We start from the raw sequence: 15,947 nt of genomic DNA on the forward strand, positions 1-15,947 counted from the left end.
TATAAGGAAAGTGACAGTCACAGGGATTAACTGATTTGCCGAAGGCCACAAAGTTGTATAGGTAAGAGTTGAATCCTTATCTGCCTCAAAGGCCTGACCTCTTTTTATACCAATCAGGTGTATGTCTTTAATGTTATGGACTGAATTGTGCCCCCACCCATCCAAATTCGTATGTTGAAGCCCTAATCCCCAATGTGCCTTTATTCGGAGCTAAAGCCTTTAAGTTGGTGATTAAGGTTAAATGAGGTCATAAGGGTGGAGCTGTAATCCAATAGGATTGTGTCCTTATAAGAAAAGAGACACCAGGGAATTCCCTGGCAGTCCAGTGGTTAGGACTCTGCACTTCCACTGAAGGGCACACGGTTCAATCCCTGGTCGGGGAACTAAGATCCTGCATGCCATGCAGTGTGGCAAAAAAAAAAAAAAAAGAGACACCAAAGATGTGTGCACACACAGAAAAAGGCCTTGTGAGGAAACTGAGAGAAGGCAGCTCTCTGCAAGCAAAGCAGACAGTCTTAACAGAAACCAACCCTGCTGGCACCTTGGACTTCCAGCCTCCAGAATTGTGAGAAATAAATTTGGTTTTTTGTGTGTGGGGTTTTTTTTTTCTTCTTTTTGGCCGCACAGCTTCCGGGATCTCAGTTTCCCAACCGGGGATGGAACCTGGGCCACGGCAGTGAAAGTGCCAAATCCTAACCACTAGACCACCAGGGAACTCCTAAATTTCTGTTCTTTAAGCCTGTGGTATTGTTATGGCAGCCCTAGCACATTACAAATGACATTCTCCAAATTTTCAGAATTTACTTCCAGAGCTTAATACTTGCTCTAACATGATACTTTTAGAATTAAAATGCTGGGCAGAAAGTTAATCATAAATAAAAGCATGACCACAGCTGTGGTGAGCCAAGGCTACCACAGAATCGCATCACTTTTTTTTTTTTTAACATCTTTATTGGAGTATAATTGCTTTACAATGGTGTGTTAGTTTCTGCTGTATAACAAAGTGAATCAGCTATACACATACATATATCCCCATATCTCCTCCCTCTTGCGTCTCCCTCCCACCCTCCCTACCCCACCCCTCTAGGTGGTCACAAAGCACCAAGCTGATCTCCCTGTGCTGTGGTTGCTTCCCACTAGCTATCTATTTTACATTTGTTAGTATAGATAAGTCCATGCCACTCTCTCACTTCGTCCCAGCTTACCCTCCCCCCTCCCACTTTTCTTTGTTTTGAACAAACTTCCCCAACGTAGGAAAATTATGCAAAATTGGGCCAAATGAACTTGCCTTTGCAAAACATTGAAGATGGACTCCACGTGCTGCTAAGGACAAGTGCCCTGGCATCTGAACAAACAGGAGAAACTGCATTGGCAGCTAGCAAAGCTTAGGAAAGAATGGCTAGGCTTAAACCATTTTCCTAAGCACCATGATTATAAAAATGATTATAATGAATAAGACCTAATCTTATTAATCTTTCATTCTAAGCCTGCAAAGTAGCTCCCATTTTCAGATCATAAAACAGAAGCACAGGAGGGTTAGCTAACTTATCAATAGTCATATAACTACTATATAGAATGGGATTTGAACATAGGGCTTTTCTCACCCTATTTCTACACTGTGTTGCCTTCCGTCGGCTGATGGGTCGATGTAAAAAAAAAAAAAATGCTGGACATACTAACATCATGTCCCTCTTGAGGTGTCTTGAGGCGATATAATTGGAATTTCACATCATCTGTGTAGTACTGTAGTACCCCCTTACCCATGTGGGATACATTCCAGGACGCCCAGTGGATGCCTGAAACTGGGGATAGTACCGAATGAACCCTGTAAAGACTATGTTTTTTCCTATACATACCTATGATAAAGTTTAATTTATAAATTAGGCACAGTAAGAGATTAACAATAACTAATAAAAATGTAGTGTAATAAAAGTTATGTGAATGTGGTCTCTCTCTCTCCCTCAGAATATCTTATTGTACAAATTTAATGTCTTTCCATCTTAACTAAGCGCTTATCTCACTGTGGCTGTAACTTTTGCAGTTCAAGGTTCAACAGCAAAACTAGCACAAATTTTTTTCCTTCTTCACAATAAAACAGACTGGAGTTGTTCTTAGACCTTAGCACCCTCAGCATAGGACTTTTTTTTCTTTCCTTAAGTCAAGAACTTTCACCTTTTCACTTAAAGGAAGCACTTTTCAGGTTCTCTTTAGCATATGCAAATTGCCAGCATTACTACTCTTGCACTTCAGGGATATTATTAAGTAAAGTTATTTGAACACAAGCACTGTGATATCACGATAGTCAACCTGATAACTAAGACAGCTACTAAGTGACTAATGGGATGGATGGGATGGAGAGGGAAGGCAGAAGATTTCATTACGCTACTCAGAATGGTGCTCAATTTAAAACATGTTTATTTCTGGAATTTTCCATTTAATATTTTTGTACCTCAGTTTACTATGGGTAACAAATTGCGGAAAGCAAAACTGCAGATAAGGGAGGGGACTACTATATCCTTGCCAGAAACGTTTAACTGGATTTTAATATGAGGAAACAATCAGGAAGATGCAGATGCAGGACATTCTACACCACTGGCCTGGCCTCTTCAGAAAAATCAATTGTATATATTTTATGCCAAACTTCTTGAAGCATGTTAATGGTAGTGTGGTTATTTAGGAGGAAAATGCCTCTCTCTTAGACGTTGCTTAAGTATTTAGGGGTAGGGGCTTCCCTGGTGGCGCAATGGTTAAGAATCCGCCTGCCAATGCAGGGGACACGGGTTTGAGCCCTGGTCTGGGAAGATCCCATGTGCTGTGGAGCAACTAAGCTCGTGTGCCACAACTACTGAGCCTGTGCTCTAGGGCCCATGAGCCACAACTACTGAGCCCACGTGCCACAACTACTGAAGCCCATGTGCCTAGAGCCCGTGCTTGCAACGAGAAGCCACCACAATGAGAAGCCTGCACACCCCAACGAAGAGTAGCCCCCGCTCGCCGCAACTACAGAAACGCCCAACTGCAGCAACGAAGACCCAATGCAGCCAAAAATAAATAAAATTTATTTTTAAAAAAGTATTTAGGGGTAAAGTGTCACGTCTGGAACTCACTTTCAACTGACTGAGGGGAAAAAGTGTGTATATATACTACAACTAAATAAATGTAGCAAACCATTAATCGGTTTGAAATTTTTCAAAACAAAGAGCAGGGAAAGAAAAAGCTAGAGACCCCATTCTGTTAGGGTAGAAGCCCTACCCAACATGAAGCTGTGACTGTGTTCTAGCTCTACCTAAAAGTAGACCATATTGTTAGTTTCACATCTCTACTTCTTAAAAAGGAGGAAAGGGGGACGTTTTGGTAGGGAATCAGCCTTTTATAAAAGGTCATTTGTGTTAAATCTTACCAAAACTGATTTTTTTTTTTTTTTTGGCCACACCGCGTGGTATGCAGGATCTTATTTCCCTGACCAGGAATCGAACCCATGCCCCCTGCAATGGAAGCGTGGAGTCTAAACCACTGGACCGCCAGGGAAGTCCCTGAAAACTGATTTTACTAACATTTCCTTACATGGCTTTAGGAGAGAAGACATCTAAATTTCAACCTACTATTAATCCAATTCACCTGATGCTGCAGTCTGAACTGGCTGTATTTCAAGTCACTCAAACCTAAAACCTCTTTATCCAGCAGCTGGTTTCTACTATTATGGGGCTTCTAAAGTAAAACAGGATTTGTGTATTTTATACTCTCAAGTAAACTTGGACTTCCCTGGTGGCGCAGTGGTTAAGAATCCGCCTGCCAACGTGGGGGGTCACGGGTTCGAGCCCTGGTCCAGGAAGATCCCACATGCTGCAGAGCAACTAAGCCTGTGCACCAGAGCCCTCGAGCCACAACTACTGAGCCCACGTGCTGCAACTACTGAAGCCCATGCGCCCTAGAGCCTGCGCTCCACAGCAATAAGAAGCCTGTACACCGCAATGAAGAGTAGCACCCGCTGGCCGCAACTAGACAGAAAGCCTGCACACAGCAACAAAGACCCAATGCAGCCAAAAAAAATAAAAAATAAATAAAATTACTTTAAAAAAAATCTCATTTACTCAGTTCTTTAAGCAGAAAGCCTTCAAATCTATGCCAGCAAAGTCTTCGATGTCCAAGGCTAATACTGTACTGCGAGGGAAGAACAGGTAGGGAAAAAAAAGAGGCACTAAGGAGCTGGCTATTATCAGCACATCCTCAAGACTATCTTAATGACCACTTTAAAACTTTATTTCACCCATTTTTTGGGAAGGTACACAATTTGATCTATCCCCACAGACATCCAATCCCCTAAGTCCAAGGTACTTGCTGGCCTGTCAGCAAGAAAATTCTATATAAATGACTTTTAATTTTTAGCTAATTTACCAGCCAGTGCACCCAAATATGTTTATGTAGCTGACTTTCATGTTGGGTGGTTTCCAGAGAATTGAAGTTCTCTCAGCAGATGACGTGGCAACCAGTGAAACCAACGACCCTATAATAGTTCTTTTTTTTTTGCTTTTCAATGCAAACACATGAAACAGTATCTAATTTCAGTTCAAACTCATTTCCCTTTTATTAAAGTCCAAGTTACATTACATGGTTTGGTACTCAACAAAGGAAAACTTGTTCAAATAAGGTAATATGTTTTCATCAGTATTTCCAGGTGATTGTTTACAATCAAGTAGCATTATCAATAAATCCTTAGGAAGCCCATCTGTAAGAGAAAACATGAAAAATTAGATAGAAAATAAAGAAAAGGTAGAAATCTTACTAAAAATAACTTTTAGAGCAACAGCCCAAGAAAATCACTGTCTCTGTGTAGTCTCTTCTGCTCTTACTTAATCCTGCCTGCAATCAACACACCAGGTACTAACTGCTTAGTTTTTTGTTGTCATACAGCCGGTAATTGTTGGGGTAGTCTTCTTTTCCAATCAGAAAAGTGTTGGGGAGTTGCCCTCTTAAAAAAATTTTAAGTAAAAGAATACAGTGTTACTGCTGCTACAAAGTATCCTACATAACAAAGATCTTCTGGACTCCTTGGACTAATACTTGATAAATGAAAGCCTTTCCACGCTTTACAAAGATGTGCTATCAGGCTTCAGGGAGGAGGAGGAGGTGGTAGTGGTATAGGGGTGGACAAAGATAAAATTAAGACTCCTGCTCCAAAGCAAGCTGTGAAAAGAGAACTCAAAATTGGATTACAAAACCTCAGGCATTTCCTGCTCACTTTGTCAGCAGGAAGATTGAATGTAGGGATTCTTTTTGAGTTCTAAGATTTTTTAAAAATTTAATTGAATTAATTAATTTATTGGCTGCGTTGGGTCTTTGTTTTTGTTAGATTCCATACATATGTGTCAGCATACGGTATTTGTTTTTCTCTTTCTGACTTACTTCACTCTGTATGACAGACTCTAGGTCCATCCACCTCACTACAAATAACTCAATTTCGTTTCTTATGGCTGAGTAATACTCCATTATATATAGGTGCCACATCTTCTTCATCCATTTGCGTTGGGTCTTTGTTGCTGTCATGGGCTTTCTCTAGCTGCAGCGAGCAGGGGCCACTCTTCATTATGGTGCAGACTTCTCTCTGCGGTGGCTTCCCTTGTTGCAGAGCATGGGCTCTAGGTGCGCGGGCTTCAGTAGTTGTGGCTCGCAGGCTCTAGAGCGCAGGCTCAGTAGTTGTGGTGCACGGGCTTAGTTGCTCCACGGCATGTGGGATCGTCCCGAACCAGGGCTCGAACCCATGTCCCCTGCATTGGCAGGTGGATTGTTAACCACTGCGCCACCAGGGAAGCCCTGATTTTTAAATAAGTGCTTATTAGGTGTGAAATTAGATGTTCACTAATGGTATCCTAACCCGGCTCTTTATTTTGTGAGGAGTCTGATACTAGCTCTTTAAATAATTTGGGGTCCACTTTTATTAAAACTTTTATAAGATAGTTTAGTTCCATCTTTTAAAAATAAACTTCTTCCTACTCTTAGGAAGCAAATCCTCTACTTAAGCCTCATCATTTACCTCTGCGAAGTAAGAGTATGGCCTTAGTAAATGCCTCAGTACTGCAATGCAAAGGATGTGTGGCATAGTAAAAGCAATGGACTCTGGACCCAGACTGCCTGGGTTTAAATGTGGGTTCCTCTACTAGTTGTATGACCTTGGACAATGTGCCTCAGTTTCCTCATCAGTAAAACAGTAAAATGGGAATAATTATAATAGTACATACCTCACAGGACTGTTTGAGGATTAAATGAGTTCATACTTATAAAGCTCATAAAACAGTACCTGACACATAGTAAGAGTTATATACACTATGTGTGTTTGTTAAATAAAATAAATATATGACTTTTTACTTATATATTTTCTGTTTTACAAAGGATTTTCTGCATACTGCTCACTACCCAGGAAATCCTGTGGCTCGTTTTATTACCTAATCTGTCTTTCCATAGAGGACAAGCTATCAAATAAGCTTTTATTATCAATGAGTATTACTTAACTATCATATTCCAACATGGGCACACAAAAACAGAATCATCAAATCAATAAAACCCTATTAAAAATAAACAGATGTATAAAAGCATGCATGATAAACACCTTCTATGTAGTAGATTACCTTTAGTTGGGGGAGGTTAAAGGGCTGGAATTAGGGAAGAGGTACAGAGAGGGCTTCAACTCTATGTGAAACCTGTCATTTCTTGGGGGAGGGGGAAAACTAAAGCACACATGGCAAAAATAATAATATCTCAAAATCTGGGTGTGGTTACACTTATTCCCTATGCTATTCATTATGCTTGAAATATTTTATATAGATTTTTTTTTTTTTTTTTTTTTTGTGGTACACAGGCCTCTCACTGTTGTGGCCTCTCCCATTGCAGAGCACCGGCTCTGGACACACAGGCTCAGCGGCCATGGCTCACGGGCCTAGCCGCTCCGCGGCACGTGGGATCTTCCCGGACTGGGGCACAAACCCGTGTCCCCTGCATCGGCAGGCAGACTCTCAACCACTGCGCCACCAGGGAAGCCCTTATATAGATTTTAAAATAAGGCTTTCACTTGCCTTTACGCCAGTAAAAGAATAATTATGACAACTAGAAACAACAATTCTAGCTCCTTAATCATCATAGGTACTCTCTCAATCTCTAAACTCATAGCCTCTAAAAAGGCCATGAAAAGGTCTTACTGAGAATACTGAGATGCCACTCACTCACCCCTCCCTGGATTCTTTCCTGCCTTTTTCAAGTATGTAGCTTACCCATGGGGTTTACACTTTGTCAAGGCCCAGTTCCTCTGGAGTGGAGATTCCCAGTTCATTTAAAGTTGGTCTAAGTTCCTGGATGACATAGGGATAGATTTCCTTATGAGGTCCTGCTTTGTCCTGATGGCAAAGAAAATAGTCACATTTAGCTCTGAAAAGCTGTCTCTATTAACAAAATGAACTTGAAAATGCTTTTAATCACATATGCAGAGGCTAGTAGCAGAGAATACAAGTCACCTACTTTTAAGTTAACATATTTGTTCAAAAAAGACAGCAACTTGGGACTTCTCTGGTGGTGCAGTGGTTAAGAATCCGCCTGCTAATGCAGGGGACATGGATTTGAGCCCTGGTCCAGGAAGATCCCACATGCTGTGGAGCAACTAAGCCCGTGCGCCACAACAACTGAGGCTGTGCTCTAGAGCCCGTGAGCCACAACTGATGAGCCTGAGTGTCACAACTACTGAAGCCCGCGCGCCTAGAGCCTGTGCTCTGCAACAACAGAAGCCACTGCAATGAGAAGCCCACGCACCTCGACGAAGAGTAGCCCCCACTTGCCGCAACTAGAGAAAGCCCATGTGCAGCAACGAAGACCCGACACAGCCAAAAATAAAAAAACAAAACAAAGCAAGACAGAAACTTATATAGGCACTATTGAAGGTAGGTTTTTAAGACACCTGGAGACTAACTGAGACAACCGGACTAAAACCAAGGGAAAAAACATTTTAAAGCCTTGAGTTACTGGAAAAGAAGGTGGTGATGACAGAATTTTGTGAAGGCAATTAAACATGCCTAGCAGGCAACAGTAATAATTAAATTATCACAGAAAAAAGTTTTTTGATTTGCCTCAATTTGAGACCCTAAATGAATTAACTACTGGTGCTGAATGGATTGATAGCCTACAGAACCCTTAATTATCTTACCCATTTTAGATAAAGTAATATCATACTTTCCCTCTTACAGACCTTGAATTTCTTTCTTATAGAACACAATGTCTTTTCATGGAGAGCCACACTTAGAGAATACTTATTTCCAAGGCAAGAGAGTTTTGATGAATACTCGCCATAACATACAATCACACCTATATTGTCATAATATTTGTTCCTCAGGGACAAATATTTAAAAAGTCAAATGGACTAAGACAGTGCCAAGCTATTACTCTTCTGTCTTTAACAAATTCTAGGTCCCTTAGCTGTATTTGCTAAATTATAAAATTCTTATTTAAAATTCCATGCATTAATTTGTTCATTACAGAAAAATTAGAAACTATAATCAAATAAGAGGGAGGAGAATAAGTATATATCCTCTTACATTTTGATCATTCTCTCTATACTTTTTAATAAAATGGGGTCATACACTGAAAAAATTATTTCATAATTTCCTTCAGTTAATATACTATGAATATCTTTAATGTTAAACACATTTCTACAACATTAATAATAACCTCCGTTGGGAAGTCCCACCTTAAGAAACCACTAGCAACATTTAATTTCATATCACAAACAGCACCAAGATAAACTGTACACTCTAAATTATTTCCTTAAGGTAAATTCTCAAATGGGATTGCTGAACAAATGGGTATCAAGCATAATTTTTCAGTCTCTGAATAAATTCTACCAAACCACCCTCCAAAAAGACTGTAACCGCAATGTACATTCCCTCTAGCTATATAAGAACTAATTTTAGGTATTTTAACAAATCCAAAAACACAGAGTATGCTAATACCTAATCAGTAGTCCACCTACTTCCAAAACAACTTTAGCATTGTTATTTTACTGACCTTAACAACCTCTAGGATGCGAACTGCACTAGCAAAATCATTTAAGCGTCTGCATGCCCGCAAAGCAGCATCAATGATTTTGGGTTCTGGAACCAGATCATAGCCAACAAGGGTGTTCATCCCTGTCAAATTAAAAAGAGGGGTCATATCAACCTGGAATATCCTCACTTAAACTATGATTTAGTTATCTGTATTTTTATTGAACCACAGACATGTGATCTTGTCTGTTTGAGCCTCTATTCTCTTATCTCTAAAATGAGATAATTGGGAATTCCCTGGCTAGGGAGGACTGGTTAGGACTCAGCGGGTCCACTGCCAGGGTCCTGGGTTCGATCCCTGGTTGGGAAACTAAGATCCTGTAAGCTGCATGGCGCAGCCGAAAATAAAATATTCTAGATAATAAGATCATAGTGGATCTTCCACAGTGAGTTAGTGAAAAGAACTATGCAGTAGCATGCAGACGGAAGGAAAAAAACCTCAAGAGTTTTCTTAAATGCAAACCCTGTTTTCAAAAGTAGCTGGTTTCTTTTCAAACAAGAGAGCCATTTAACTTATATCTTTAACTCTTGGTACGATGTATGTACTTCGATTGCTTTAAAATAGATCTGATTGGAAAATAATCTAAAAACCACCAGAGAAATGCTTAAGGAGAGGTAATGAAGCCCAAATAAGGACATTAAGGAGATACAGAGAGCCATTAGCACACAGTCACAAACATTCAACCAGAAAATGACTGGGCATGATTCCTTTTGGCTTGGCACAAAATGATAATCATAAAATTTAAGATTCTCTTAATGGGAATGCACAACTGCTGTTCTTTTCATTACTTCTACTCAAGATTATTCAATAAGAATTTCCCCAGCTGCAGCAAAATAGTGTCATTACATTCCTGCAGAGAAGTATGAAGCACTTAGGTTTCTTGCTTTTATTTATTTTAAAATATTTAAACAAAGGACACCAGTGACTGCAATGCTAGAATATAGTCATAGAGAATGAACTCTTGGTCTGAGATAAACTTCTTACACTTAAAATTAGTTATCTACCAGTCTACTAGCCTGGTTATTATTAATGCTACTTGCTTATGTTAAATGTGTACTTATAAATTTAGGATAAACAAGCTCTAGCTTATTCAGATCGGACACTTATTCAGGGCAAGACAAATCACAACTGAAATAAAAATAACAAAAATCCCAAACTATTACCAAGAGGGGAAGAGAACCAAATGACTACTTGCGTAAATTATCTAAAAATTACACAACTGTTAAATCTTGCTCACCCTGGCCTATCATTATAGCAGTGATGATTTTGTCCCCCAGGAGACATTTTTAGTTGTCACAACTGGGGGTGTGTGAGGGTGTTGGCATCTAGTGTGTAGAAACCAAGGATGCTGCTAAATATCCTACAATGCAAAGGACAGCCCTTGCAACAAAGAACTGTCTGGCCCAAAATGTCAACTGTGCCTCCTTTAAAACCCTGTTTTACAGGAAATACTTACTCTGGAAACTATAAACTTTCCTAATTGCAAGATGCATGACAATCCCCAGTTTGCATGATACATGTTTGCAAAATACAGTTGACCCTTGAACAACATGGGTTTGAACTGTACAGGCCCACTTACACGTGGATTTTTTTCAATAAATACTACAGTGCTACATGATCTGAAGTTGGCTGAATCCGTAGATGGAGAACCTTGGACACAGAACTGTAGATAAAGAGGACCAACTGTAAACTTATATGTGGATTTTCTACGTGGGGGTGTGTGTTGGTGTCCCTAACCCCCCAAGTTTTTCAAGGGTTAACTGTAGTTACTTTCAACAAAGTAGTGGAAAACTACACAGCAGTTCATAACTCTATACTAAAATAGACACATATGCCTATGTTCCAATTACCTTTACGCAATTCCCAAGCATCAATATCTGGCTTATTGAAGTATGTCACCCAGCGAGCATCAAACTCCTCATCTGTCTCATGTGACCCATGGGAGTAGCAGCGAATTGACTGGATAGCTATAGGGGAGAGAGAGCAAAAACTTCAATGTATAGAAGTAGTACTTGACATATCTTGCCAATACATAAAGTTTTTTGTTTTTTTCTTTTTTTGGTGTGTCTTAAAATACACATAACATAAAATTTACCATCTTAACCATTTCTAAATGTACAGTTCAGTGGTATTAAATACACTCAATGCATGAAGTTTTGAATCAGCTATGTATGTCATGGTAGGAAAACTATTCAGCAGGTCAAATGAAACAAATCTTATGTACTGATTTGAAAAAAATCTTAAAAATTAAGCACATTAAAGCAAGCAGAACAAAAAGTACTATGTACGTATGTTTATGCTTTTATCCCACTAATGTGTAATGCTGGCATGCAATTGTCAACAGCAGTTATCTTTGGAAGGAAAAACTTTATTTCTTTATACACTTATTTTTATGATAAGCAATTATTAATTCTTAATTTAAAATAATGTCCATTCTTGGGAATTCCCTGGCGGTCCAGTGCTTAGGACTCTGCACTTTTACTGTCGAGGGCCCGGGTTCAATCCCTGGTCAGGGAACGAAGATCCCACAAGCCACTCGGTGTGGACAAAATAAAATAAAACAATGTCCATTCTAATTCTTAAGCAAATTTATAAGATACACTTTCTTGATAAATTAAAAAAAAAACGTATGCTCTCCATTAAATTATATCCCAAAATAAATTAACATCCTGACAAATCAATGGTAATTTAAAAATTGTTTTATCAAACTACAGCCTCCTCCTTGAAAATTCTAATTAAAAAAGTGACTTACACCCAATGGAAAAAAGTTTTACTAGATTTCTAAGAAGTGAGATTTATTAATATAACACTATCAAGAAAGTAGGAAACACTTAGTATTCTGCTCTCAATCAATATACCCTTTCTAGTACCATATGAAAAGCCTTCCCATTTTTAGTTTCTGCCTATCAAATGGACAGTGAATTGGGAGTTAAGAAATCTGAATTCTATCTAAACAGACTCTGAATGGAGCAGGAGGTGGGAGAAGGCATTTTTACCTTTGGGTTTTAGGAGGCAGTGGAGCCTAGTGGTCAGATGCTTCTAGGCTCTTCACTCTCCCACTGTTTGGCCCTGGTAAAATTAACTCGTTTTATATTCCTTATGTATAAAATGAGGATACCACTACCTTAGCAGAGTATGATGATTAAAAATGAAAGCAAGCTAACACTTTGCCCAGGGTTTAGTACCTTGTACGTAGGTACTCAATGAATGGTAGCTTTAAATTAATCCTTATCTAGAAATGTCTTAATTGATCTTCTATTTATGGAAATCCTAACTTATAGAAATAAAACATTCTTCAAACTGCATTTCTTGTTATACGAATTAGACAAGCTTGGTATAATTTCTAGTTATTTTTAAAGGCTTAACATACCAAAAATAACGCTTTAGCCCACGGTTACCAAAAATTTGTAAACTACTTTTTTTAAAAACTAAACTTATCCCTAGCAGAATAAAGTGCAAGTATATAATCAAAGTATAAACTGTTTACCAGTTCCTTATCAAGTCAAATACACACCTACCATACCCAGTAATTCCACTTCTAAGTATTTACCCAAGAAAAATGAAGTATATAATTCTCTCCAACCACCCAGAAAAGCATTTCAGGATAACAAATTTCTTTTGCTCACTGCTGAGCATGGGCATGGATGTCACTGGATGACTGTGGCTTTGTTTTGTTTTCTAACTATGAAAAAGATGGCTAGCAACTACAAATCCTAGACAGGGAGATCAATGGATCACCTTCGACAGTTTGTTCACTTTCCTTTTGAGAGTCCCAAATTACAAACTGGTTGTATTCAAAAACAAAAAAACAAAAACCCTGTATGAGACAAGTATTTAGAATACCCAGCAAGCACTGGGAACACACATAGCTTCCAGGTTGGGAAAAACATACTCTCCCACATGGTTTAAATTATATTCCTAATTCCAGTAATGGGTAGAGCAGGATCTATTCTTGTAGTTATTATGGACATGCTTAACATTTTGATTTTTAGGTAAACTATATAGGCATCTTTTCCCTCCCCCACACCACCCCTACTTAAGTACAGCATTTCCACCTAGTTTTGAGGCTTGTATGGTAAATTATTTTGGAAAACAATTACTCAGTGCTTTTATATAAACTAAAGATTCCAGAGTAGGAAAAGGGAAGCAGCTGTAAAAAAATTGGGACATTTCTAGGGCTACAATCTAAAAATCTATTTCTAACACTGCTTTCTGGCATTCGTTAAGCAATCTTTTTTTAAAAAAAGGCTAACAATATATTTAGAAAAATTAAGGGGCTCATTAATCCCCTTCAATAACTAATCAGCTCAGACAAGGCTCAGAGAATGGACATTTTGGTGGTGGTGATTCTAGGAGTAATGGAAAGAAGTGAATAATGTAGAGGGTACATGAACAAGCTCAAAGGCAGGGTTGCAGAGGTGTAAGGCTTAAGAGCAGTCATGAACCTTGGGGTCCAAAGGCTGGAAATCTATAAATGTGGGAGTGGTGCAGAAAAGGTTGGAAGGTAATAAAAAGTGCTACTTAAATTTAGCCCTGCACCGGGCTTCCCTGGTGGCGCAGTGGTTGAGAGTCCGCCTGCCAATGCAGGGGATGCAGGTTTGGGCCCTGGTTTGGGAAGATCCCACATGCCGTGGAACGGCTAGGCCCGTGAGCCATGGCCGCTGACCCTGCGCGTCTGGAGCCTGTGCTCCGCAACGGGAGAGGCCACAACAGTGAGAGGCCCACATACCGCAAAAAAAAAAAAAAAAAAAAAAAAAAATTAGCCCTGCACCAAGAAAGGAAAAGCGGAAACTCCTCCCACCTTTTCAGAGCTATCAGGGTAAGGACAGGTGCCAGGATTGTGTAACTTTTAACGGTTGACTGGAGAATCTAACCATTATTCAAAGCATTTAATTATCTAATTCAGCAGTTGTTGGAAAACAATTCTGTTACAAGTTGGAGACTTCTCCTGGGACCAAATATGGAATTTGGGTTGCTACTTACCTACAGCAAACTTCAGGCCCCTCAGGTAACCCCTCCAGAGCTCTTTCACTTGACCTTGGATAGCCTCATCCAAGAATCTTAGTCCTTTCTGACTTTTAATTGCATAAAACCTCTTCATCTCATATTGATAACAAACCTCACCTATAATATGCAAAAATGAAATGCACTATAAAAAAGCAAATATGTATTAAGCATTTGTGCCAGGAAAGGTGCTATGAGTTACATTATCTCAGTTAAACCTCACAACTACTAAATATTATCCCAATTTTACAGATGAGGCAACTGAGTCTTAAGGTTTAATTAATAAGTCCATGGTCACACAGCTAGAAAGTAGCTGACACAAATGTAACCAAGACTGCCTCCTTGTGGCAAACATTTAGGTTTATAGGACAACACCTAAAATAAAGCTTTTTATGAATTATACTAAAGGGGGTGACTAGAGTGCCTAGAAGATAAATCACTATGTCCAACTTACTAAGCGTTTGAGTTCACATGTTTAAATATGCATGCTTAGGGGCCAAATTTCATAATGTCGCATATACTACCATCATGAACCAAAATCAAAGTGCAGTTACAATAATTAAAAGTTCCGTGCTGGACACAAAGTTTCCCGGAACACATATAAGGGGAAGGCAAAATAAGAGACAGCAATCAGCAGACCATCTCATACTCCAACAATCAGGTTTCTAACCAGAAGCCAAAAATAATGCTTCCCCATGTTTGCAGAAGCCAGTATTCCTGGGTCTGTGGTACCCAATTTTCGAAAGAGTAATATTCTTATCATAAGACCTATCAACAGTCAGGCTTTCTTCCAGACCTCAGGAAGCAACCACACACGTCGATCTATCGTAAAAATGGAAGAATTAGAACGTGGCACAGCAGTCTCTAAAAATAACAGAATGGTCTGAGAAAGTGACAAACAAAACGCTAACCGAGAAATGTCGGATGAAACGACTATACTGCGTTCCACACGGAAGTATAACGCATTCTCGGAAGACGCTGGGGGCGGCGGTGCCGGGGTCCCCGGAGGGACCACCCCCCCCCGCCCCTACCCTGAGCTCAATGTCACCTTCGCCGAAGCGCTGCAGGCCGGCGGTGGCCACTCCCAGTCAGGTGGCCGCGGGGTCAGCGCCGGGGCAAGGTCACGGCCCGGGGACCGAAGGGGTTCGGTGGGCGCTGGAGGTGCGCTGCGCCCCCTCCTTGGCGCCCACAGCAGGTCCACACTTGACCCGTCCGCAGTGACCGCACCAGGAAGTCACGCCGAGGGAGGCCCCGGGGGCGCGCCCTCGAGTCCTCCACAACTCGAGGCGGCGGAGAGAACGGCCAGCGGTCACCAGGTTCGGCCGCCGGCCCGCAGGGCAGGAGCTAGGCCTCTGGGCGAGCCTGCCCTCGCGTGGCAGCGGGGGCCCAGGTCACCGCAAGGACACGCGGGCGCGGACAGTGGCAGGCGGGGGCCTTACCGGCGGCGGGGCCGGGGGCCGGAGTGGGGTGCAGGAGGCCTCGAGGGCTGGTCCGGGCGACTGCGGCTGCTGCTACCGAGCAGCGGCGGACAGCGGCGCCTAGCATGACGGTGATGGCGGCGCGCAGGATAAGGCTGAGGAGAAGCCGGGTGTGAGCTCAAGATCGCTCGCGAGCTCGTGGGGGCCGGACTCACGCACCGACGCACAGCGGGCGGAGCGTGAGGGCCCGCCCACTGCGGCGCTCGCGCCTTGGCGGAAGGGGGCACCACGCGGCCTCGGGCGGCCTACGGCGGCGCGCTCAGGACAATTTATTTCGGCCCCGCTTTCCGCCGGTTCGCTGGTCCCCTGTACTGCAGCGGCGATCATCGTGGAGCTAGGATGGAAGGAAGAAGGCAAAGAGCCGTCAGTGGACCGTAGCGTGGT

General features: G+C 41.2%; 1 protein-coding gene across 2 annotated transcripts; it reads right to left on the bottom strand.

Moving 5' to 3' along the window:
- Positions 1–4,560: 4,560 nt before the first annotated feature.
- COX5A (cytochrome c oxidase subunit 5A) lies at positions 4,561–15,724 on the bottom strand. Of its 2 annotated transcripts, XM_081227472.1 has the most exons (6): positions 15,525–15,724; positions 14,065–14,205; positions 10,932–11,048; positions 9,043–9,164; positions 7,263–7,385; positions 4,561–4,726 (listed from the first exon to the last, which is right to left on the bottom strand). In XM_081227472.1, the coding sequence occupies exons 1-5, from the start codon at positions 15,628–15,630 to the stop codon at positions 7,272–7,274; spliced, it is 600 nt and encodes a 199-aa protein (XP_081083598.1). In that variant the 5' UTR covers positions 15,631–15,724; the 3' UTR covers positions 4,561–4,726; positions 7,263–7,271. The 2 variants fall into 2 exon arrangements, with proteins under 2 accessions (XP_081083598.1, XP_081083599.1); XM_081227473.1 differs by lacking the exon at positions 14,065–14,205 and having other exon boundaries at positions 15,525–15,719.
- Between the last annotated feature and the right edge of the window lie 223 nt (positions 15,725–15,947).

The sequence above is a fragment of the Mesoplodon bidens genome, assembly GCF_964165515.1.
Source record: "Mesoplodon bidens genome assembly, chromosome: 3".
Classification (NCBI taxonomy): domain Eukaryota; kingdom Metazoa; phylum Chordata; class Mammalia; order Artiodactyla; family Ziphiidae; genus Mesoplodon; species Mesoplodon bidens.